The sequence below is a fragment of the Hylobates moloch genome, unplaced genomic scaffold, assembly GCF_009828535.3.
Source record: "Hylobates moloch isolate HMO894 unplaced genomic scaffold, HMol_V3 SCAFFOLD_1, whole genome shotgun sequence".
In the NCBI taxonomy this organism is placed as follows: Eukaryota; Metazoa; Chordata; class Mammalia; order Primates; family Hylobatidae; genus Hylobates; species Hylobates moloch.
The window spans coordinates 63,389,633-63,417,204 of record NW_026652276.1 but is presented as its reverse complement, the minus strand read 5'-3'; the positions used below and the strand labels follow the sequence as shown (position 1 = coordinate 63,417,204).

The 27,572-nt window shown below is 38.2% G+C and overlaps 1 protein-coding gene across 1 annotated transcript in view; it reads right to left on the bottom strand.

The window, feature by feature from the left end:
• The window catches only part of CCDC141 (coiled-coil domain containing 141), a 217,521-nt gene that overhangs the window by 132,500 nt on the left and 57,449 nt on the right, over window positions 1–27,572 (bottom strand). Inside the window, exons 3-5 of the mRNA XM_032755264.2 lie at window positions 18,637–18,828; window positions 15,227–15,335; window positions 1,541–1,794 (exon numbers count right to left, since the gene is read on the bottom strand). Coding sequence (XP_032611155.1) covers window positions 1,541–1,794; window positions 15,227–15,335; window positions 18,637–18,828 — 555 coding nt within the window. The remainder of the gene's footprint in view (window positions 1–1,540; window positions 1,795–15,226; window positions 15,336–18,636; window positions 18,829–27,572) is intronic.

Below are 27,572 nucleotides of genomic sequence, written 5' to 3'. Positions count from 1 at the left end.
GGGCAGCAGTCAGGTTAAAATGATAAAAGCAAGGCAGCTTAGAAAGTGTATGGTGACTTAGAGGGGAATGGCAACAAAATGCAAGCAGGAGAATAAATGACTGGCATCTGCATTTGGGTCTCTGCTCTGTGCCACTTCCTCGGAGAGGCTTCTTTGATTCCTTCTTTGATGAAAACTTGACCAACACATGTCAAAATTCATTACCTTATTCGATTTCATTATCAGGTTTATCATCGTACTCATCATTTGTTTATTATAAGTCCTTCTCATCACATTAGAACAATGGTTCTTAACTGGTATTAATTTTGTCCCCCAGGGGACATTTGGCAATGTCTAGAGACAGTTTTGGTTTTTTCACAACTGGGGATGTTATACTGGTATCTCATTGATAGAGGCCAGCAATGCTGCTCAGTATCCTAGAGTGTGCTGGACAGGACAGCCTCCCACAACCAGGAATTACTTAGCACCAAATGTCAATAGTGCCAAGGTTGAGAAACACTGAATTAGAAGAAAATTTCCTAGAGGAAAAAGGCACTGTCTTGTGGTCTAGTATATCCCCAGCACTTATGATAGGAACTGATACATAGTAAGTGCTCAATAAGTATTAACTGAAAGGTTGATCATCATTTAAGCTCTCATTTTTCCAGCTCGAAATAAGAACCAGTTTCTTCAGGACTCATATGCGCTTCCAGCTATATGAATGTCTCTTCAATTTGGATGGAGTAATAATATTAAACAAACGAAAAAATCTCTTTCCTGTGTATCTAGGCCAGGAGACCTCCCTCCACATAATTTCTCCCTAAAAATTCCTTCCACTTAATCTGTACAGATTTAAACATGGAATTAAGACAATCAGAAGTGTTGTGATAAACATCTCACTTATTTGAGTTGGGGGTTTGCAAAGAGAGTTCTGCCCACTCTTCACATCAAATAATTGTAGCAGAAGGAATGCATGCCAAGCACATTGACAACCCATCGGAAATGTGCCCGCAGCCTGGTTAATGAGCTCTAATGAGCCTGCAAACTCATCAACCCCCAAAGCCCTCTGACCACAGATCCTGCAGCTATGGGCCAAGGTCATATTTCTTGATTGGCATCAGACTACTCTTCTAAGAACATTATCTCTATTTTGGGATGACAGACTTTTTTACTGATGTAAGCAGCAATCTAGCACAATTCGGCAGCATCATGCCTCTTCAACTTTCAAGAAAATTGCAATTAACATTTCAAACTGTCAAAGAAACATGTCTAAAAGTAGTGACCTGGAAGGAAGAATCCAACAATAGAATACATTCATTCTCAAAACTACCCACAGGTGTTCTTTCATTTATACAATCAACAGTATAATGAAAAAAATGCATATATTTGTTTTTATATTACTTACAGGGAAAAACAACATGGTAGTTTGGATGAAAGCCTTTTGGACCAAAGACCAAAAGATTTGACCATGAAGACTGACAAACTGCCCCGGGGAATGGTTAATCCATATAACAACTAATCAGCTGAGGCTGGAACATCATCCAATGCCCCTTTGGGTTACCTGGTTTTCTTGTTGGTCCCACTGACATATCTGCAGAACCTGACTCAATTCTTGCCACTGTTGCTTCAAGTACTTGTCTAGTTGTCTTCTCCTGTCTTGTAGAAGTTCAAGAAGGCTGTCAATCTTCAGACAGCTGCTATGAGCTCCCTGAATCAACTCAGGATTCACATTAGGTCCTTCACACTTGAATTTTTCTATGAAGTCAGTGAGTTTTTGACTTTTGTTTAAAAGGGCTAAAGACCGTTCCAAGAGTTCTAGAAGAAAATTAGAAAGAAAAAACAATAATGATATTAGCAAGCTTTTATACAGCAATATTCAGACTCTTCATAATTTAAAATATACGTAATTTTTATGTTAATAAAAAACAAGTTGTGCTGCAAGGAATTAAAATATGTAAACAGAAACTGCCTATAGTACTTCAAAGAAAAAACTGGTCAAACACCTTAGCCTAACAATTGTGATAGTGCTAACTGCCAACTGATGGGATGCTTTGTTCAGCAACTGTGTGATTCAGGACAGGGAATAGAATGAGGGTGGAATTTTGACATTGCTGCAGTTTGCAGTGGTATGATGCTGGGTAAGTGTTCTACATTCTGAGGTGATTGGACTAAAGCTGAGATTTAAAGGCTAGTGCCTGGGATGACCAAACAAAAACTCAATAAATGTGGTGGCCAGGTGCCCAGATGTCAGGGACTATGACAAAGTGGAAAATGCTTGCTAAACGGGTCAGCTGTAACTCAGTTCTGGCAAACTGTTGACATGAGGAATACGGCTTCAGTGTTGATGGAGCTTCCGATTATTAAAAGAGTTTCAAATGCAAATTTTATATGAAAGTTCTGACTTCTAAATCTTTCATAATTCATATTTTTAATTAAAAAAATCACAGGATAATGAAGCATAGATATCTGCCAAATGGGCTACCAGTATGTGATCTCTGGAGTAAATAGCATTGTAAGTTCAGGTAACATCTTGTAGAATTGGGATGTTAAGCCTAAAAGTTGAAGAACTACCAAGGGAGAAAGTGTAGAAGGAGAAAGAGTTGAGAATAGCACATTGAGGAGCATCTACACGTGGGGATCAACTGAAGGAGCAGTTGGGGAACTGTCCACTCTCCATCAGGCAGAAAGAAGGAGTTGTCCATGACATCCCTCTCCTTCATCCCGCCATCATCAAGACCTGTTGATTTTACATGCTATCTCTGGCATCTATTTACTTCTCTCTGTCCTCACCATGGAAAGCATCATTTGTTGCCTGGATGTTCAGTCTTCTCTTAATTGTATCCTCTCTCCCATCCATCTATCAATGCTCCAGACTTTAGCCACAGCAATCTTTTCTAAACATAGCATCTCTTTCCCTCCCCTTCTTTCTCTCTTTCTCTTTCTTTCTTTCTCTTTTCTTTCCTTCCTTCCTTCCTTCTTTTCCTTCTTTCCTTCTTTCTTTCTTTCCTCTCTCTCTCTCTCTCTCACACACACATGCACACACGCACTCACACTTACAACAATGGCACCCCAATGCCTTAAAATTAAAGACAGACCCCTTAATGTAGATTACTATGTCTGGCATGGTCTATTCTCTTCCGTCCTTTTCAAATTGTCTCAGTCTCTCAACTTTTCATTCTTATCTTCTTTAAATTCCTCACATATGCTATACTCTCTCCTGACCCTGAACCTTTCACTATGTCCACTCACAGGGACACCATTCTCCTCAACACTCTCCTTCGTTACCTTTACTGTACTCGTATTTCATGTCAATTGTCACTTCCTCAAAGTACAAACCAGATGGGATCAAATACTCTCACACTTAATGTCTGTCTTTGCCACTAGGCTCCATTGCAACATGAGGATAGAGACCATGACTGTACCCAGCACTTAGCACAGTGACTGGCACAGGAGATTTGCAATCATTTTTGTAGAATGCTTGAGTGAGAAGAAATGTTTTGAAAGAGGGGGTGGAAATTGGGGGAGCTACAAATGTTAGAGATCAGAAGTTCTCCAGAGATGTAAAAAAGAGAAGTTGAGAAGAAGATTTTGGGTTTTGTGATGGAAACAGAAGCCAAGTTACCAGGTTGAGGAGTGAGAAGGCAATGAGAAGTGAGAAGAAACTGAGCTGAGAAGTGGGAAGGCAACAAGCAGGACAATCTTTGAGACATTTGTTATTAGAAGAAAAGAAAATGCTAGGACAGTATCTCAAAAGAATAACAGGGTCAAATATACTGTTTTTTGTTTTTTTGTTTTTCAGGATGGTGGAACTGTGGAGAACACTCAGAGACTAAGCATCTTACCAAGCCAGACACTAATAAAAATGGACTGAACCGGTGCTGAAACTCAAGACTCATGATTAGTATAGCTCAGTGTTCTTTCCACTATAGGGATGCACTCAACTTCAGCATTCTAACTTTTGGCAGTTTATTACACAGCAATGATGTAGGCTGAGGTAGTTGGGCCAGTTTTCTCTTTCAATTGACACTTTTTTTTTTTTTTGGAAAGCTGGAGGACAGAATGAGATAAGTTAGTATACTGTAAAAAGGCATTTTCAGATGAAAAGGAAATAATTTGAAGTAGTTTATTCCACATGACCTAGATTGGTCCTGTAAAATATTAGCTAGTAGTATCTGCTCAGAATGAGGAGAGTGTGATTATGTTCCCTGGGCAATTTGATTGTGAGTCAACAATGCAAAGAAACCAAATGACAAAAACAACCACAGACTTCAACCAGGTCAGAAGAATGAGAGAATGTAAATAGCGTAAGAAAAGTCAGGGAGAACATTATAATTCAAGTCAATTTCTTTGGAAAAAAGAAATGGAAGCAAACATGAACAAGATGGGGCTGGGGGTAGAGTTCAGGAAAAGATCTGTCTGTTCAGAACAAGTTCTTATGGGGAGGTCCAAGACACAACTGGAGAAATGAGGTAAAGGCAGCTTATAGCAGGCCTTGCCTATCAGACTGAATAGTTTAATTTGTATAGCCTTAATGAAGTAAGAAGTATGATGGAGTCTCCTTTTATATATAGAGAGAAATAGTATTTTTCCTTTGCATTGAAGAGCTTGTTATGATATTGTGAACAGCTACATGCAAACACACACACACACATACAGCCCACACACGAGAAGTTTGGGAAGGCAACAGGGTCTCCACAGAGTTTCCTTCCTTCCTGTAACTAACTCTTACACATTAGACTTCGCAAATGAGAGAGGGAGGCACAACTTTAGGCCCTCAGGGTATTGCAGACTAATGGTCAACCTGTTCTGGTTCCCATGAGAATACGAACAATTAGCCAAACTTAAAATTCACATTTTCTTTCTGGTTTTCTGTTTCACCTTCTGCCAAAATAATATAACAACTACCACAGTATTGCCAGGCACACAGCCTCCTGAGCCAGCGTTAACTTGTAAAATGTATCCAGGCTGAGTCAGTCTGTTACCTGCTACCACGATGGCTGTTGAGGTGGATGGATTCTTCCCTCAGTTTCCTCTGCCAGTTCCCTTGGTCTTTCACTTTCTTACATTTTGCTTTTTCACAGTTTACATTTTCCTAGCTATTTATTCCATCAGTTGATCTTACAAAGTGATGTGTTTTTCCCCAAGAGTAAACTGTCTAGATATATTGCGACCTTCAAGAACATCTTTACAGTCAATTTATTTTAAAGACTGTATATCAGCACATACAAAATCCTACTTACTGACACAATACCTTGTGATGTGAACTTAGAAGATAGTCGATACATTTTCATTAATTGTTTTGATTAATTTTCAATCTATCTAAAAAATTATCATTAAAGTTCATAAAATACACCATATTTTATATTAATACCTCTATAGTTTGCCACAATTATTAAGTATAAATAACCAACTTAAGATGGTATAATAGGTCTACACAAGGTGGATAGGTTTATAGATTGTTAAATAAACTTTCCAAATGAGTACTTTCTAAAATGCATCAAGGTCACCATCTTGGTCCTGAGATCATGTAAGATATTTCTTCCTAATACTTTAAAAAATATTCTATATGTTCCCCAGTGGGATGGTTTCTCTTGAACATAATTAATGGGTATTTTCAAATAGAGACAAAAGTAGAGATAATAGTATAATGAGCCCCCAGGAATGTATACCCTAGCTAGGTTTAAGATATAAAAAACATCCACGATTGCTGGCAAGATGGCCTAATAAGAACAGCTCGGGTCTGCAGCTCCTAGAGAGATTGACACAGAAGGAAGGTGATTTCTGCATTTCCAACTGAGGTACCCAGTTCATCTCATTGGTACTGGTTGGACAGTGGGTGCAGCCCACGGAAGGCGAGCCAAAGCAGGGTGGGGCGTCACCTCACCCAGGAAGCACAAGTGGTAGGGGAATTTTCTCCCCTACCCAAGGGAAGCCATGAGGGACAGCCTGAGGAACTCTGGCACAGATACTGTGCTTGTCCCACGGTCTTCGCAACCCACAAACCAGGAGATTCTCTCAGGTGCCCACCCCACCAGGGCCCTGGGTTTCAAGTACAAAACTGGGCAGCCATTTGGGCAGACACCAAACTAGCTGCAAGAGTTCTTTTTTTCCACACCCCAGGGCACCTGGAACACCAGCGAGACAAAACTCTTCACTCCCCTGGAAAGGGGTGCTAAAGCCAGGGAGCCAAGTGGTCTGACTCAGCGGGTCCCACTCCCAGAGAGCTCAACAAACTAAAATCCACTGGCTTGAAATTCTCACTGTCAGTACAGCAGCAGTCTGAGATCGACCCGGGATGTTCCAGCTTGATGGGGGTAGGAGCATCCGCCATTGCTGAGGCTTGAGTAGGCAGTTTTCCACTCAGAGTGTAAACAAAGCCACTGGGAAGTTTGAACTGGTGGGAGCCCACTGCAGCTCGGCAACGCTGCTATGGCCAGACTGCCAGATTTCTCTTCTCTGGGCAGGGCATTTCCGAAAAAAAAAGGCAGCCGCCCCAGTCAGGGACTTAGAGATAAAACTCCCATCTCCCTGGGATGGAGCACCTGGGGAAAGGGGCGGCTATGGGCGAGGTTTCAGCAGACTTGAATGTCCCTGCCTGACAGATCTCAAGAGAGCAGCGCACCTCCCAGCACAGCATACAAGCTCTGATAAGGGTCAGACTGTCTCCTCAAGTGGGTCCCTGACCCCTGTGTATCCTGACTGGGAGACACCTCTCAGTAGGGTCTGACAGACACCTCATACAGGAGAGCTCTGACTGGCATCTAGCAGGTGGCCCTCTGGGACAAAGCTCCCAGAGGAAAGATCAGGTGGCAATCTTTGCTGTTCTGCAGCTTCCACTGGTGATACCCAGGCACACAAGGTCAGGAGTGGACCTCCAGCAAACTCCAGCAGACTGGCAGCAGAGGGGCCTGACTGTCAGAAGGAAAACTAACAAACAGAAAGGAATAGCACGTCCACTCAAAGACCTCATGTGAAGGTCACCAACATCAAAGGCCAAAGGTAGATAAATCCATAAAGATGGGGAGAAACCAGTGCAAAAAGGCTGAAAATGCCAAAAACCCTGAATGCTTCTTCTCCTCCAAAGGATCAAAACTTCTCACCAGCAAGGGAACAAAACTGGATGGAGAATGAGTTTGACGAATTGACAGAAGTAGGCTTCAGAAGGTGGGTAATAACAAACTCCTCTGAGCTAAAGGAGCATGTTCTAACCCAATGCAAAGAAGCTAAGAACCTTGAAAAAAAGGTTAGATGACTTGCTAACTACAATAACCAGTGCAGAGAAGAATATAAATGACCTCATGGAGCTGAAAAACACACACGAGAACTTCATGAAGCATACACAAGTTTCAATAACTGAATAGATCAAGCAGAAGAAAGGATATCAGTGATTGAATATCAACTTAATGAAATAAAGAGAGAAGACAAGATTAGAGAAAAAAGAATAAAAAGGAACAAGCAAAGCCTCCAAGAAATATGGGACTATGTGAAAAGACCAAATCTATGTTTGATTGGTGTACCTGAAAGTGACGAGGAGAATGGAAGCAAGTTGGAAAACACTCTTTAGGATATTATCCAGGAGAACTTCCCCAATCTAGCAAAGCAGGCCAACATTCAAATTCAGGAAATACAGAGAACACCACAAAGATATTCCTCGAGAAGAGCAACCCCAAGACACATAATCGTCAGATTCACCAAGGTTGAAATGAAGGAAAAAATGTTAAGGGCAGCCAGAGAGAAAGGTCGGATTACCCACAAAAACTAACAGCGGATCTCTCTGCAGAAACCCTAAAAGCCAGAAGAGAGTGGGGGCCAATATTCAACACTCTTAAAGAAAAGAATTCTCAGCCCAGAATTTCATATCCAGCCAAACCAAGCTTCATAAGCGAAGGAGAAATAAAATCCTTTATAGACAAGGAAATGCTGAGAGATTTTGTCACCACTAGGACTGCCTTACAAAAGCTTCTGAAGGAAGCACTAAACATGGAAAGGAACAACTCATACCAGCCACTGCAAAAACATAACAAATTGTAAAGAACATTGACACCATGAAGAAACTGCATCAACTAACGGGCAAAACAACCAGCTAGCATCATAATGACAGGATCAAATTTACACATAACAATATTAGCCTTAAATGTAAACAAGCTAACTGGACCAATGAAAAGACACAGACTGGCAAATTGGATAGAGTCAAGACCCATTAGAGTGCTGCGTTCAGGAAACCCATCTTATGTGCAAAGACACACATAGGCTCAAAATAAAAGGATAGAGGAATATTTACCAAGCAAATGGGAATTAAAAAAAAAGCAGGAGTTGCAATCCTAATCTCATAAAACAGACTTTAAACCAACAAAGATCAAAAGAGACAAAGAAGGGCATTACATAATGGTAAAGGGATCAATGCAGCAAGAAGAGCTACCTATCCTAAATATACATGCACCCAATACGAGAGTACCCGATTCATAAAGCAAGTTCTTAGAGACCTACAAAGAGACTTAGACTCCCACACAATAATAGTGGGACACTTTAACACCCCACTGTCAATATTAGACAGATCAACGAGACAGAAAATTAACAAGGATACTCAGGACTTGAACTCAGCTCTGGAACAAGTGGACCTAATAGACATCTACAGAACTCTCCACCCCAATTCAACAGAATATACATTTTTCTCAGCACCTCATCACAATTATTCTAAAATTGACCACATAATTGGAAGTAAAATACTCCTCAGCAAACGCAAAAGAACAGAAATCATAACAAACAGTCTGTCAGACCACAGTGCAATCAAATTAGAATTCAGGATTAAGAAGCTCACTCAAAACCACACAACTACATGGAAACTGAACAACATGCTCCTGAATGACTACTGGGTAAATAAGGAAATGAAGGCAGAAATAAAGATGTTCTTTGAAACCAGTGAAAATGAAAATACAATGTACCAGAATCTCTGGGACACATTTAAAGCAGTGTGTAGAGGGAAATTTATAGCACTCAGTGCCCACAAAAGAAAGCAGGAAAGATCTAAAATTGACACTCTAACATCAAAATTAAAAGAACTAGAGAAGCAACCACAAACAAATTCAATATCTAGCAGAAGACAAGAAATAACTAAGATCAGAGCAGAACTGAAGGAGATAGAAACAGGAAAAAGTCTTCAAAAAATCAATGAATCCAGGAGCTGGTTTTTGAAAAGATCAACAAAACAGACTGCTAGCCAGAATAATTAAGAAGGAAAGAGAGAAGAATCAAATAGACACAATAAAAAATGATATAGGGCATATCACTACTGATCCCACAGAAATACAAACAAAATCAGAGAATACTATAAACACCTCTACGCAAATAAACTAGAAAATCTAGAAGAAATGGATAAATTCCTGGACACATACACTCTCCGAAGTCTAAACTAGGAAGAAGTCAAACCCCTGAATAAACCAATAACAAGTTCTGAAATTGAGGCAGTAACTAATAGCCTACCAACCAAAAAAAAAAAAGCCCAGGACCAGACGGATTCACAGCTGAATTCTACAAGAGGTACAAAGAGGAGCTTGGCACCATTCCTTCTGAAACTATTCCAAACAATAGAAAAAGGGGGAATCCTCCCCAACCCATTTTATGAGGCCAGCATCATTCTGATACCAAAGCCTGGCAGACACACAACAAAAAAAGAAAATTTGGGGCCAATATTCCTGATGAACATCGATGTGAAAATCCTCAATAAAATACCGGCAAACCAAATCCAGCAGCACATCAAAAAGCTTATCCACCACGATCAAGTCAGCTTCATCCCTGGGATGCAAGGCTGGTTCCACATATGCAAATCAATAAATGTAATCCATCACATAAACAGAACCAATGACAAAAACCACATGATTATCTCAATAGATGCAGAAAAGGCCTTCTATGAAATTCAACACCTCTTCATGCTAAAAACCCTCAATAAACTAGGTATCAACGGAATGTATCTCAAAATAATAAGAGCTATTTATGACAAACCCACAGCCAATATCATACTGAATGGGCTAAAATTGGAAGCATTTCCTTTGAAAACTGGCACAAGACAAAGATGTCCTCTCTCAACACTCCTATTCAACATAGTATTGGAAGTTCTGGCCAGGACAGTCAGGCAAGAGAAAGAAATAAATGGTACTCAAATAGGAAAAGAAGAAGTCAAATTGTCTCTGTTTGCAGATTACATGATTGTATATTTAGAAAACCCCATCGTCTTCAGCCCAAAATCTCCTTAAGCTGATATGCAATTTCAGCAAAGTCTCAGAATACAAAATCAATGTGCAAAAATCACAAGCATTCCTATACACAAATAACAGACAGAGAGCCAAATCATGAGTGAACTCCCATTCACAACTGCTACAAAGAGAATAAAATACCTAGGAATCCAACTTACGAGGGATGTGAAGGACCTCTTCAGGGAAAACTACCAACCACCACTCAAGGAAATAAGAGAGGACACGAGCAAATGGAAAAACATCCCATGCTCATGGATAGGAAGAATCAATATCGTGAAAATGGCCATACTGCCCAAAGTAATTTACAGATTCAATGCTATCCTCATCAAGCTACCACTGACTTTCTTCACAGAATTGGAAAGACTACTTTAAAGTTTATATGGAACAAAAAAAGAGCCCACATAGCCAAGACAATCCTGGGCAAGAAGAACAAAGCTGGAGGCATCCCACTACCTGACTTCAAACTATACTACAATGCTACAGTAACCAAAACAGCATGGTACTGGTACCAAAACAGATATATAGACCAATGGAACAGAACACAGGCCTCAGAAATAACACCACACATCTACAACCATCTGATCTTTGACAAACCTGATACAAACAAGCAATGGGGAAAATATTCCCTATTTAATAAATGGTGTTTGAAACCTGTTAGCCATATGCAGAAAACAGAAACTGGACCCCTTCCTTACACCTTATACAAAAATCAACTCAAGATGAATAAAAGACTTAAACGTAAGTCCTAGGACCATAAAAATCCTAGAAGAAAATCTGGGCAATACCATTCAAGACATAGGCATGGGCAAAGGCTTCATGTCTAAAACACCAAAAGCAATGGCAACAAAAGCCAAAATACACAAATGGGATCTAATTAAACTAAAAAACTTCTGCACAGCAAAAGAAACTATCATCAGAGTGAACAGGCAACCTACAGAATGGGAGAAAATGTTTGTAATCTATCCATCTGACAAAGGGCTAATATCCAGAATCTGCAAATAATTTAAACAAATTTACAAGAAAAAGGCTGGGCACAGTGGCTCACGCCTGTAATCTCAGCACTTTGGGAGGCTGAGGCAGGCAGATCACAAGGTCAGGAGTTTGAGATCAGCCTGGCCAATATGTTGAAACCCCATCTCTACTAAAAATAAAAAAATTAACCAGGCCTGTTGGCACCCGCCTGAAGTCCCAGCTACTTGGGAGGCTGAGACAGAAGAATCATTTGAACCAGGGAGGCGGAGGTTGCAGTGAGCTGAGATTGTGCCACTGCACTCCAGCCTGGGCAGCAAAGCGAGACTTCATCTCAATTCAAAAAAAAAAAAATTTACAAGAAAAAAACAACCCCATCAAAAAGTGGGCAAAGGATATGAACAGATACTTCTCAAAAGAAGACATTTATGCAGCCAACAAACATATGACAAAATGCTCATCATCACTGTTCATTAGATAAATGCAAATCAAAACCACAATGAGATACCATCTCATGCCAGTTAGAATGGCAATCATCAAAAAGTCAGGAAACAACAGATACTGGAGAGGATGTGGAGAAATAGGGATGCTTTTACACTGTTGATGGGAGTGTAAATTAGTTCAACCATTGTGGATGACAGTGTGGTGAATCCTCAAGGATCTAGAACTAGAAATACCATTTGACCCAGCCATCCCATTACTGGGTATATACCCAAAGGATTATAAATTATTCTACTATAAAGACACATGCACATGTATGTTTATTGCAGTACTATTCACAATAGCAGACTTGGAACCAACCCAAATGTCCATCAATAATGGACTGGATAAAGAAAATGTGGCACATACACACACACCATGGAATACTATGCAGCCATAAAAAAGGACGAGTTCCAATCCTTTGCAGGGACATGGATGAAGCTGGAAACCATCATTCTCAGCAAACTATCACAAGAACAGAAAACCACATGTTCTCACTCATAAGTGGGAGTTGAACAATGAGAACACATGGACACAGGGTGGGGAACATCACACACTGGGGCCTGTCTGGGGGTGGGGGGCTAGGGGAGGGATAACATTAGAAGAAATACCTAATGTAAGTGGCGGGTTGATGGGTGCAGCAAACCACCATGGCACATGTATACCTATGTAACAAAACTGCACGTTCTGAACATGTACCCCAGAACTTAAAGTATAATTTAAAAAAAAACTAAATAAAAATAAATTTTAAAAAAAAGATATATACAACATCCAAGAAGAAAAAAGAAGTAATATGATCCTTCCTGTGATGCAGCTTCTCAGTTCTTACATTCATGTTAAGAAGACCCTTAGAAAACTGGAGGGTGCAGCTGTCATTCTTTGGAGCTTAGAGTAAATTTTCTTCTCCTTAATGTCCCTATAGCACTTTGTTTGTTGCTCACTTTTGCATCATTCTGCCATGTCGTACATTGGAATTATATACAAATAACACCCAACAAATATACTTTGGATTGGAAACTGTTCTCAGCTTTGGAGATCTAGGGTCTCACAACCTGATGATGAAGATAAATAAGAAAATAAATTATTACTACACAGTGTGTGATGTACTGAAGTACCCACAGGAAGTACAGAGGGAGTCACCAACGAATGTGTACATGTCCTGCTAAACTGCAGGCTCCCTGAGGAAAAGGGCCATGTACTCCCCTGACACATGGCCCTGGATTTCTCACGAGGTTATGAGTTCAGAAAACAGTGTTTAATTATGTGTTTTGGATTGAGGGCAACTAGGCCAGTAAGCAATCTGGAAACCATATTTGCTGGAAAAGACTTTAACTAACTACGTAATTTTAACCCCAAGGAGAGAAGACTGGAGAAGGTATATTATTCCCTCTATTTCAAGGATTGTTATGTGGTGGAGGGAACCAGCTTGTTCTGAAACATTCCGGGGGGGCAGAAATATCAACCCATTAATCCTGGTTCTGACTTCCACAGTGTTAAAGAGTAAGTTTCCTACATATTAGAGAACCTTAGCATTGCTAAAGAAGGAGAAAGCATAGGTGAAGCTAATTGAAATAAAGTGACTATTAGGGGTAATAGATAGACTATTAAGATAATAGATATGAAACCCTTAACTAAAAAATCAGAATTTCACCCTTTAATATGCATTTCAAATTAGCTAATCTTAATCATATCCCACAGAATTAGTTGGTTAATAAATTGCATCAACTTCATTTTTTTGTTTTATGAAAACAAAAACCCTTGAAGCCACCACTGGGCATATGAACTGGGAACAAGTATCCTGACCAGAGTTCTCTGTCATCTCTGGGCTTCAAGTGTCACACAGAAGGGCACAAACTCTCACAATAAATATGTCATCAAGGTGGAAGAATATTTTTTCATCATAAAAATAAACTATGTCTCCTGTCTTCCACTAGCATTTTTATCCATCTCCTCAGACTAAGGAGACCCAGTGGAGTCTCGAAGGCTGTACCCCTGAAAAGCAAGACATCAGTTTCACTGTCAGCTGGATGCCAAAGAAGTACAAACAAAGCAGCATGTGCCCCATATAAACTGGCCCACAGTGCCACAGATCCTAGCAACTTGAAGGAGCCAACAGCAGTAGCAACAACAAAACAGCATTAAGGCTACGTTCCCCCTGCCAACTCTGTTCCCAAACATGTATGGAAAAGCCCCTACTTCTACAAGCCCCCAGTCCCTCTGGAGAATGCTTTCATTTGATTGCCTCAGTATTGAAACTCTTTAACAATAGCATCCGTCACTGTCAGGTTTCTGGAGGTAAAACTACTGTGTGATGATCATGTTGGTTGAAAGAAGATTGAACTGAGACCACAGAACCCATCTGTTACCTTCCAGTCTCCTAGGAGGAATTTCACGTGATTCTACTCATTTCCTTTGGACCTAGCTAGATTACTACTGCTATATAATAATGGGCAACTGTTGCTTTAAAGCACAAACTTTTGATGCTTTTTATAATCCCTATTAGTGATAGGTCCTATAGAACAATAATCAGTGGAAATTATATATATGTATTTGGTAGGATCTCATAAAAATTTACATAGGAAAGATTGAGTCCTTTAATCTTTGAGTTTTAGAAAGTTGTAGTAATTTATCATAGTGATCTATTGTCTAGAGTCTTTTGAAGGGTAATATAAACACTAAATCTATTTGTGACTTTAAAACACCTTTTGGTCCTGTCCAGAATGACAGGCTGGTGGAGCTAGAAGTCAAGTTAGAACTGTGACAAATGAATTCAGAAAGCCTTTCTATCCAGACCCCATTCTATTTGGCAGTAAAATTAGAAGACATATTAGGCAGAACAGAAATGATTGTTTCTATCTATTTATCTAACCTCCTTCCATAGCAAAAGAGGACAGGTAACTACTACTTTTCCACAAATGCATTCCCTACTCCACTCCTGGCCCACACCAAATTCTTGTAGAAAGGCTTGGCATACAAATTGTTGGTTAACAACTAAACTATCTTTCTAGTTGTTCAGAGGGAACTGAAAATATTTTTGTAGAGTGTTTTATTAGATTTTCATCTGGAAAAATTCACTATTCCATTTTTTTAACTGCAATACTGAAAGAGGAATTTTGCTGATCCAGACCTGCTTTTTAAAGAATGACCTTCATTTACTGACCCTTAGAAGGAACATTCACTGAATTCAATGATTTATTCAACTAAGAAAATTTCTTGAGGATCTACCATGTGGCCAGGAACCTTGCTAGATGCTAAGGGTAAAGGGATGAACAGGGTAGAATGGCCTCTTCCCTCAGGAGCTAAACTCTAGCAGACCAAATAACAGAATCTCCTGGAGGTGTGTCCTCTACCATCCTCTCAGAATATTCACAACTAGTTCTTTCTTTCAGAAGATGATTAAAAATAAAGATTTATTTAACTTTTCTTAGAACAAGCTGAGGTAAACATAAATAGATCAATTTAAAATACACTGTCATACATAAGCATTCTCACATTAACATCTTTTAAAACCTCTAAACACTTCTGTGAGAAATAAACATATTTCTTGCCTTTAGTATGATGTTCATGAAGCTGAAGAAGTGATTTTAAGGACTCAGCACTCTCAAACTCATGAGTATTCTGGAGGAAATCTTCAGCTTGGTCTATTTTAATAGCAAACTACAATAGAAATACAGAGGAAAGACATTTGTATAAAAATTAACGTGCCATTGTTAGTTACCCATAGATGTTTTTCATAAATTAGTAGCCCAACTGAGGATGTGTGATTGTGCAAGTGCATATGTTTGTATGTGTTTGTGTGTGTGTTGGCTTACAGTGTTTGCATGAAGGTGTGTGTTTGCATGTGGTCAATTTACAAAGTGTCATTGGTAAGAACTTTCTTCTCCTTTCATACCTAATTATATATGCTGAAATAAACCAACCTGTTTACTGTCCAAATGCCTATTAAATTTTTCAACCAAAACCATAGTGTCCTATGTATACAGTCACTTTCAACATTCTAAGGCACTTAGTTAAGAATAAGCAGAAAGTTAGCTAAGGGAAACCAAGAAAAGGTTAACTAAAAAGTAATCTACACACTTACAAGTAAACGTAGCTTAAGAACTCACTTAGAGAGAAGGTTGAAGTATAGTTATTTTTTCCCTCTATAATTGAACTTAGCAGTAAAATATGCAAGTTTCCGAATAATATATAGTCTAATCCTATATTTTATACAAAGCAAAAAATATATATATTTGTATAGAAAGTGGCCTCAAAAAATACACACCAAATGGTGACTTAATGAGAAGAAATGAAATTAAGGATGAGTGAGAGGAGGTAAAATTTTAATATTTGAATCTATAATTTGTAATTCTGTTTGCATTTTTATCAACAATTTGTATGCATTACATCTATAAATAAAATGAGATTAGATGGAGCAAGAATGACAAGTCAGAAATTTATTCTCTGTTTCAAGGAAAATGCATAGTAAATTCACACTCTAAATGGTGAGGAATATAACCGGTCTTTCTTCTTTTTCTCCATAGAGGCAGTGGGAAATTGAGAGAGATGATTAATGTGATGTTAAAATGCTCAGGAAAATAATCTTAGAAGATGGCAAAATATATTTGATTATCCTGTCACAGTATGTCTATGGTGGTAGACAAATAGCTGGCTTGTTTTAGCACTAAGATTCAACAGTAATTATCACAATTTATATGAGCATTTTAATATATTCACCTTTGGATTGGGCTTAGAATAAACTAATTAAGGAAAAGTATCAGACACAGAAGCTTACCACGGTACTTATCTTCTTTTTCAAGTCTTCTCCAAACTATCATCTTTGAATTTGGGGATTCTTAATATTTTAATGTAACTATTTGATTAACACAATCGACTGTAGTTTATTACAACAGCCATATGAAATCCAATTATAAACGAAACAGAATGATGAGAGAGAGACTGAAGAGCATGGGACATGTTTTGGAAATGCAAGGAAGGCCTCTGTCATCCTATTAGAACAACCTGATGGACATCTGCTGCTGCCATTCAGGGGCAGTGTTCCTAAATTATAGCACAGTGTTCAAGGTGAGAATAACCCAACTGACAGTTATGTCTGTGAGCCTGAAATAATCTTGTAATCATGATCAGCCATGCAATTATTAGTAATTTTTCATTCTCAAAAACTCCTGCATGCACATAATTCAATAAGGGGGTCATATCCACATCATTTACATCTCTAATTCACTCAATTTCTAATAACTGATTTTTAAAATATTATTTAAAGAGAATCTTCCAAAAGAAAAAAAAATTCCTAGTAGGTAGTTTGTTTGTTACCTGCAAAACATTACAAAAAGTTCCAGGGTCACTGTTTAACTTATATTTATATTTCAGCTTGTTATAAAATTAAAAATAAATAAACCAATAAGCAAACAATGCTTTACTCAGAAAAAGTTTCCCTAAAGTTCTGTTTACTTTTATCAGTATTTTCCTTCCTCCACTCTCTTTTATCACTAATAAAAATGGCTTTGGCATACAAAGGGGGCATAAGGATTATATAGGAGTTTGTCTTCAGTTTAGCATGAAGTGATCCACAAAATTGGAAACAGGATAATACAAAAAAAATTAGTCTTTTCACTAGATCCAATAAAAGCTCACGCAAGTGTAAGAATAAGAGTGTTGGGCTTAATTATGGTTTGGCCTACTATTTCCTTTTACTTCATGTTACATCTGAAAGGAATTTACTCATCACGGAGAAAATAAGCTAGCATTAACACTGAAACACAGTGAGAAACAAATATTGCTCTAACGCTAGAAAAAAAGAAAATTTCCTGGGCTCAAAAGAGCTGAGTTTCAAGGACAGTTGACACCTATACCCTACTTACTAAGATAGAATGAATCAGATATACCTATAATTTGGCCTCTGTAGGTATATTTCAGCTGTTTTATTTCTTTTCAGGGAAGAAAGATGGTGTATGAAACTTCTTCCAAGATGGTCTCTGAAATGAGTTAAACTTCAGTGTTCAAATTGTGAAAAACAAGCCTTGAAAGTTATAATAAGGTTTTTATTCCTCCCTTTTGCTTTTAAACAAGTTCATGATGCATGAGATTGCCTACTCCAATTTTTAGGTTCTATTACTAATCTTCTTTCCTTCATTATTTTGGATTTAAGTCCTGAATTTCTAGTTTAAAATGTCATATTTTTCAAAGCTAGTGCTTTATCATAATGAAGCAGTGCTCTCACATCAAAATGAATGGGCTGCCACTTGACAGAGAAGTTAATAGTGAAATTTCCAATAACTGTCTTATACCAAATATAACACCTCTTTTGATAATGTTCTTTGAACTCTCACATTTTGAAATTAGAAACCTCAAAAAATTGTAGAATTCGAGAAAAATCACATGGAGACATGACCTTCTTAGGTCCAGAAGGACTTTTTCCTTCTGTTGTATTGTAAGGTGTTCAAACTATGGAAAATCAACTATACGCCTTAGGAAAGTACTCATAAAATGCTATATTTATGAATCAAATATCCTATGGAATATTCTATAATTACCTTTTTAAAACATAGGCAGCAAAAGGAAATTTTATTCTCCAACTTTTAGCCAAGAACAACATTCTAGACCAGCATTTCTTAGTAATCCTACAATCAGGGTAATTGTCTGATTTACTAACTGTATTACTAGCTTCTATAGAGGGAAATAATTGTAATGACTTATGAGCATTCCCATTATTACTTAATATTTTACCAAATTTTGGTTATTTAACCATACTTTGTTTTTGTTTGAAGGCCTACTCTTAAAATAGTAATAATTTTATTTTTTGACAATCAAAAATTAAATATATTGTATATGTATGTTTTGGTTATTCTGCCATTTTTTTAACTGCTTGCAATGTCTATTTGTGAAAAAACAAACATTTTCAGGAGTGCTATTCAGTTGCTCTGATGTGGGGAAGGGAGAAGTTTTTTAAAGTACAAACCTCTAAGGCATTTTCAAAAAATTCAGAAGTCAACCTAAGGAGCTCCGTTCTTCTTTCAAGCATGGACACCAGAGCTGCCCATGCTTCACCCAGAGTCTCGGCCATGGCATCATAGACCTGACTCTGATCCTTGTTCTCTTCAGCTGTCTTGTCTGCTTCCTGCAAGAGTTCCCATACCCGATCTTCCAAAGCCTAAGTACAAAAGAAAAAGGCATAAGGCAGGGTGTTAACTCAATGTAAGAACACAGGATCACATTTTAAACACTTGGATAGTAGAAATTGTATGTGGTCTAGGAAACAGAATTTATAAACACAAACTGTTATGCAAGAAGGTATATCAGACAGGAAGGAAGGAGCAATCAGGATTGAGGTGAGCCAGGGAGCATGGCCAGGCTAAAGGCATTCACATTTAAACATTGTCCAAACACTGCTGACATCTGTCAAAGACACATGTCTACATTCCCAAGGGGTATAGAATATTATGTTAATCTCACAGTTCAAAAAAAGAATAAGAAAAGTAATAAGAACACACCTAGAAGAGTGATCAAGAATAAAGGTTGTGAGAAACAAGCCCAGTAAAGCTTACTGTTTATTGCAAATAATTGTCATTAGTTGTTAATGTGGCCGTGACGATTAATGTAAATATTAAGAGTAGATTTTTAAACCAGAATAGTCATAATTTAAAAATTAAGATATGTATAACCAACATTATCTACTGTTTGAACAAAATATGAAAAATGAAAAGGAACATGTGCTTACATAATTGTCTCATTCAGGGATAGGAGGATTCAATAAGTTCCATATAATTCTTGAAGTTGACACCAAAATAAAGACATGATTTTTAAAGAGTATAGTAGACTAAAATAGTATGAATAAATTCTAAAATAACATAAAAAGGAACTTAAAAACGTGATAAAGAAAAATACAACACCCATTAACTTGTCATTTAGCATTAGGTGTGCACATGTACCCTAAAACTTAAAGTATAATAATAATAAAATTAAAAAAGAAACCACAGGCAAAAAAAAAAAAAAAGAAAAATACAACAAAGAAAACAAAAGAAATAAGAGCAGGTTCATAAGGACACACACAAACATAATGACAAGTACATAATTAAATATCAATTAACACAAAAAATGTGGATGAGTTAACTTTTTAAACAAAAAGACAAACACTACCAGAGTGAGGAAAAAAAGGCAACAAAATTCAGCCAATTTGTGTGTGCTAGAGTATCCCTAAAAAGAAATACTGTTTGAAAATAAAGAGATGAGGCAAGGCGCTGAGGGGAGAGGCGCCGCCGTCAGCGCCGCCGCCGCTGGGACCCGTTAGAGCGGAAGCGCCGCCGCCGCCGCCGCCGCCTTTGCTGTCCCCTGGCCTCTAGTTCCCCGCAGGTGGGAGGCGGGAGCCATGTCGAAACGGCTCCGGAACAGCGAGGTGTGCGCTGACTGCAGCGGGCCGGGTGAGTCGCACCGGCCGGGCCCGCTCCCCTCTGCTTTCCTGGCCCGGACCCCTACCCCGGGGCCGCCCCCTCAGGTCAGGCTGCATCCCGCGGCCAAGCGTCCGCAACCCGCGGCTAGGGTCGCAACGAAGAGGTCCCTGGGCGGCCTTGGGGTGGGACCCGTCCCGGGCCTGTCAGAGCCGGGCGGGCAGGGGGCCGCCGCCCTCCCCGTCCCTCGCGGCCCTCCCTTTCCTCTAGTTCCCTCCCGTTCCCTCCGTCCCAGGCCAACTGGGGAGGTGACGGGGGCCAGGGCTGCTCCCCAACAGGAAGGGGCTTGGGCAATCCACAGGAAAGCCAATTACAGAAGTAAAATGCGAGCGTCTTGCCGGCTACAGCCTCCAGAGGCTGCAGGTGTCACCTCCCACTAGACCCTTTCTCTGCCTCGGTGTCCTGCCCGGGGAGGATGACACTCCCTGAGACTCGCCAGAGGGTCCCCGTAGATGACTTCTCCCGCTGCTGACATGCGACAGCTACTCTGCCCGGGAGAGGTGCCAGGAGATCGGGGTCTTCCAAACACAACCAGCACGTAGGAGGCAGTGCTTGTCTCAAGTTTGAGGATCTGAACGGCCTGGGTTCAAACTAGATTTTGCTTCTGGATGACCTTGGGCTGGTGACTTCACTTGGTCACTTGGCTTGATTTCCTCATTTTTTTCGATGAGGATAATCGGGAGTATCACGCTCAGTGGTGAGGAAGATTCAATGAATACTCGTAGGATCGTATCATTTAAGGCTTTTCTTTTTTGCATTATGCTGTCTACAGTAGAACGCTTGCAGTCCCTTAAAGCTATATTTGACTATCTAAATCATACGTTGATTACAACAGAAACAAACGCAAAATCACCAGCAATATAGGGGCATTGAAACGCTAAAGCCATTCCTTCATAATGATGTATAACTGTTCATACATAATATTCACATTTAGAGATCAAGTGTGTCTTAGCAATTGCAACTGAATTGTCAGGTCTCCGGATAGATTATTACATGCTGTTTTTTAGGTGCTTGGATGTATTGGCTTTGAGTTAATTCGAAGGTAACATGGCTTTCTTGGCACAATAGTGTCCGATAAACAATCTTAATTAAATCATTGAACACCACTGACTTTGCAGCTGTTCTGATCTTCAGCTTGTCATTTGGAAGTAGAGACTGATTGTAAATAGAACTGTGATAACTCAAACCTCTTGTGGTTGTTTTATGGCCCGTACAGTGCAGGTGTTACCAGTTTCCTTTGAAGCTAGGGAGGGGGTATGGAGGAGTTTAAAAAGAAGTGTTTCTAAACCAAGTTAGTGCGTTATACAGACTCCATCGTTTTCTCTAAAAATGTTATTTGTTCCACTTCCTTATTTTCTTGCCTATTTTCAGTTGAACCTTCTGTGATGTGTTTGATTCACATATGTCTAGCTTCTAACTTCCTCTTGGAATGCATATTGTTTTGCTTCTTGATGAGGTACAGGGCAAAGCAAAATTGTTCCTCCATTGCCATCCTAAATATACTTTTGCAGCATTTAAAAAAAAAAAAAAAAAGAAAATAAAGAGATGAGATATATCAGGCAAAGACAGACAAGAGAAAGCAGGACTATAATATTGAAGAAATTAGAATCAAAACAAAAATCACTGATGCTTAAAAATGGCATTTATAATGATAAATAGTGCAATCCACAGTAAAGACACTCATGAACCTTTGTATCTGTGGCACTGAAATATTTCAAGTAGATATAACCAGTCTTACATCAAACAAATAGATAATAAGAACTACAATTATAGACTGCTTTTAAAAGTAGTAACAAGGCTACTACATTTAAAAACTCTAAATATACAGCTAACCTTATGCTCAGATAAAATACATAGTATTAGACAACTTGTTTTAAAAGAAAGAAAATAAATAATCTCAACACCTAGGTCTAAATTATTTAAAAAAATAAATAAAACAACAAATTAAGGGGGATAAACTGATTTAATACAAAATTAGAAATAAGGTTAGATTAAAATATTAGAATTGATTTTTTAAGTTTTGATTAATTAAAAAGCCAGTGAAATATTAAAACAGCTGAAAGATGTCAATAAAAATGGGAGAGTAGATAGCTCCAAGTGACCATTCCTGTAGAGAAACATCAAAAAACGCTGGGAGGCCGAGGCGGGCAGATCGCGAGTTCAGGAGATCGAGACCATCCTGGCTAACACAGCGTAACCCTGTCTCTACTACAAATACAAAAAAATTAGCCGGGCCTGGTGGTGGGCGCCTGTAGTCCCAGCTACTCTAGAGGCTGAGGCAGGAGAATGGCATGAACCCAGGAGGCGGAGCTTGCAGTGAGCTGAAATTGCACCACTGCACTCCAGCCTGGGCTACAGAGCGAGACTCTGTCTTAAAAAAAGAAAAAAAAAATGCAAGCAAAAACTGTCTTAATTTTGTTAGAACTCTGGAAAGTAGTCAAAGATTTACAGCAACCAAACAAAGGCTGAAGCAAGAAAAAGGTGACTTAAAAATGGTATAAAAGCTTTGAGATATTTTTACATGCCCTTGCTCAACCACTCCTGGGTTCAGCAGAGACTATTAGAGTGGATAAGAATAATAAGACTCAACTACACATTGTCTATAAGAAACCTACTCCAAATATAAAGGCAGAGGTACATTAAAAATAAATGAATTGGAGTAACAATGTGAGCTGATATGTCAATTAGCTCAATTAATTTAACATGTATTAATTATTTTGCAATGTATACACACCTCAAAACATCATATTGTACAACTTATGTGTATACAATTTTTAGTTGTCAATTATACCTCAATAAAGCTGGATGAAAAAAAAAAGTAAATGGACAGAGAAAGATGTACCATGCTAACACTAGTCTAAAGAAAGCTGGAGTAGCTATGTTAATTCTAGACAGAGAATATTTCAGAGCAAGGAATATTATTTGAGATTAAGATGGGTGTTACATAATAATAAAGGAGTCAATCTACAAGAAGGCATGATAATTCTAAATGTGTATGAGCCTAACAACAGAGAGTCAAACTATATGAGGCAAAAATTAATAGAACTACATGGAGAAATAGATAAATATACTATAATAGAGACTTCAGCATCCTTCTATCAGTAATCATTATATCCAGCAGGCTGAAAATCATTAAGTATATAGATGAACTGAACAGCACCATCAGTCAACTTGATCTAATTGGCATTTATAGAATAATTCTTCCAACAATGCATAACACACTTTCCTCTCAAGCTTAAATGGAACATTATCAAGATAGGCCATATCCTGGGCCATAAAACATACCTTAACAAATTTTTAAAAACAGAAATCATACAAATATACTCTCAGACCACAAAAGACTTAAACTAAATGTCAATAACAGAAATATAGCCAAAAATACCATAATATTTTAATATTAAACAACACACTTTTAAATAACACATGAGTCAAAGAAGAAGTCTCAGGGAAATACAAATATTTTAAACTAAATGAGAAAATGAAAATACGATGTATCAAAATTTTTAAGATGCCACAATAGCAGTGCTTAGAGAAAAATTTGTAGTATTGAATGTGTATATATATATATATATGAAAAGAAAAAAAACCTAAATCAATATTCTAAGTTTTTACCATAGGAACTAGAGAAAGAGTAAATTCAATCTTAAGTAAACAGAAGAAAATAATAAAAATTAGAGGAGGAATCAATGAAATGAAAACAATAGAGAAAATCAATGAAAGCCAAAACGAGTTCTAAGAAAAGATCGATAAAATTGATAAATCTCTAGTCAGGCTAATCAAGAAAGAAAGAAAGAGAAAAGAAACAAATTACTAATATTGGAAATGAAAAAGGGGCCATAACTACTGATCCCATGGACATTAAAAGGATAAAAAGGAATAATATAAATGGCTCTATGTCCACAAATTTGATAACTGAAATGAAATGGACAAATTCCTTGAAAGACACAATCCACCAAAGCCCACACAAGAAAGGGTAATCTGAACAAGCCTGTATCTATTAAAAAATTAAATCAATAACTAATAACCTTCCAAATAAGAAAGCAGTAGGCCCAGGTGACTACACTGGTGAATTCTACCAAATGTTTAAAGAAGAAATGATGCTAAAGCTACTTAATAAATTCAGCAAAGTTACAGAGTATGAGATCAACACACACAAAAATCAGTTGTGTTTCTTTATAAAGAAATGAACAATCTAAAAAGGAAATCAAGAATTCTACTTACAAGAGTATCAGAAAGAATAAAATGCCTATGAATACATTTAACCAAGGAGGTGAAAGACTTGTACATTGAAAACTAAACATCATTACTGAAAGAAATTGAAGAAGACCTAAATAAATGGAAAGAGAACCCATGTTTATGAGTTGGAAGACTTAATGTTGTTAAAAAGCAATACTATCTAAAGTAATCCACAGATTCAATGTAATCAGTATAAAAATTTCACAGGCTTTTTGACAGAAATTGAAGAGAAAATCCTCATATTTATATGGACTTGTAAGGGGACCATAATAGTCAAAACAATCTTGAAAAAGAACAAATTCAGAGGACTCACACTTCTAAATTTCAAAACTTACTACAAAGCAACAGTAATCAAAATGGTGTATTGACATAAGGATAGACATATAGGGCAATGGCCTAGAATTGAGAGTTCAGAAATATACCTATATGTCTATGGCCAATTGATTTTCAACAATGGTGCTAGGACCATTCAATTAGGAAAGAATAGTCTCAAACTAGTGGAGCTAGAACAACTAGATATTCACGTGTAAAAGAATAAAATTGAATTCTTACCTTTCACACCATATAAAAATTAACTCAAAATGTATCCGTGATCTCAATGTAAAAGCTAAAACTATGAATTTTTTAGAAGAATTTTGTAAGTAAATTTTCATCACCTTGAATTTGGCAATAGTTTTTTAGATATGACACCAGTAGCATAAGCAACAACAACAACAAACAGATAAATTGGACTTCATCAAAATTAAGACTTTTGTGTACAAAGGACATTATCAAAGAAGTAAAAAGAAAATCCTTAGAATGGGAGAAAATGTTTGCAAATGATATATCTGATAAGCATCTAGTATTCAGAATATATAAAGAGCTCTTTCCACTTAACAATAGAAAGGGGCTGGGCGCAGTGGCTCATGCCTGTAATCCCACCTCCTTGGGAGGCCCAGGCAGGCAGGTCACTTGAGGTCAGGAGTTCGAGACCAGCCTGGCCAACATGTTGAAACTCCATATCTACTAAAAATTCAAAAATTAGCCAGGTGTGGTGGTGGGCACCTGTAATCCTAGTTACTCAGAAGGCTGAGGCAGGAGAATTGCTTGAGCCCAGGAGGTGGAGGTTGCAGTGAGCTGAGATCACACCACTGTACTCCAGCCTGGGTGAGAGAGCAAGACCCTGTCTCAAAAAAATAAATAAATAAATAAATAAAACAATAGAAAGGACAACAATACAATCATAAAATGGGCAACGGACTTGAAAAGACCTTTCTCCAACAAAGATATATAAATGGCAAATAAGCGCACACAAAGATGCTCAAATGATTAGTCTAGAAAAATGCAAATCAAAAGTACAACGAGACGTCACTTCACACCCACTAGGATAGCTATAACCTTAAAAAAAAAAAAAAAAAGGGAGGCCGGGCACAGTGGCTCACACCTGTAATCCCAGCACTTTGGGAGGCTGAGGCAGGTGGATCGCCTGAGGTCAGGAGTTCATGACCAGCCTGACCAACATGGAGAAACCCCATCTCTACTAAAAATACAAAATTGGCTGGGCATGGTAGCACTTGCCTGTAATCCCAGCTATGCCAGAGGCTAAGGCAGGAAAATCACTTGAACCTGGGAGGCAAAGGTTACAGTGAGCTGAGATTGTGCCGTTGCACTCAAGCCTGGGCAACAAGAACAAAACTCCATCACAAAAAAAAAAAAAAAAAAAAGAAAGAAAGAAAGAAAGAAAAAAGAAAAATAACAAGTGTTGGCAAGAACATGGAGAAAATTGGAATCCATGTACATAGCTGATGATAATATAAAATGGTACAGCTGCTTTAAAAAAAAACATGTTGGCATTTCCTCAAAAAGTCAAACAGAATTACCATATGATGAAGAAATTATGCTCCTAGGCATATATCCACAGGAATTAAAGCATATGTCCACACAAAAGCATGCACATGCATATTAACAGCAGCAGTATTCACAATAGCCAAGAGACAGAAACAACCCAAGTGTCCATTTACTGCTGAATGAACAAAATGTACTATATCCATATGAGGGAGTATTGATACATAGAACAAAAGAGAGAGAGAAAGAAAGAGAGAGAAAGAAAGAGAGAGAGAGGAAGGAAGGAAGGACGGAAGGAAGGAAAAAAGAGGAGGGGAGGGGAGGGGAGGGGAGGGGAGGGAAGGGAAGGGAAGGGAAGGGAAGGGAAGGGAAGGGAAGGGAAGGGAAGGGAAGGGAAGGGAAGGGAAGGGAAGGGAAGCGAAGCGAAGCGAAGGGGAGACCAATATATGCTACAGCATTGGTGAACCTCTAAGACATTATGCTAAGTGAAAGTTAAACACCAAAGGTCACATAACGGATGATTCCACTTACATGAAATATCTAGAATAGGTAAAATCTTAGTAATAAAGAGCAGAATGGTGCTTTCCAGGGGCTGGGGGAAAGGTGAATAAGGAGTCACTATGTAATGGGCACAGGGTTTCCTTTTGGGCTGATGGAAAGGTTTTGGATCTAGATAGAGGTGATGGTTGCACATGTGAAAGTTGATCTTAAGAATTGGGTCATTCTTGTCATACTCAACAAAAATGGATTTGAGAGATCAGGGAGAAAACCACTCAAGGCACAAAACTTTGCCTCAAAAATGTAATTCCCTGCAAGTCTGCAAGCTGAAACTGCCTACTATAACCTGAAACCAGTTTTAGCTATTGGCTACTGAAACAACCTGCTGCAACTCTGAGACTAGTTTTGCCCACGACTGTCACTTGCTAATCAGAGCTTACCAGCTCCTCAAAACCTTACTAGGGGCAATGAAATTTGTCAAAGAGCAATACATATGCTCCTTTTTATAAAACCTCTAACTTTCTCTTTGTTTTTCAGACATACTGAAGACCAACCAGTCTGCATTTATGCCCTGAATTGCAGTACTTTCCTCCCAAATAAAACATTTTAATTTCGGAAGTTCATTTCTATATTGAACTTTTCACACACAGCACTGTGAATGTACTAAATGCCACTGAATTTCACACTTTAAAATGGTTAATTTTATGTTATATGAATTTTGTCTCTTCAAAATTTTTTTTAACTTTTGATATTTTACAAGGAACAAAATGATACACAAAAAACATAAGCAGATCTCATGGAGGTAGAGAATAGAATGATGGTTACTAGAGGCTAGGAGGGTAAGAAGGAAGAAGGAGATAAAGAGAGGTTGGTTAATGGGTACAAAAATACA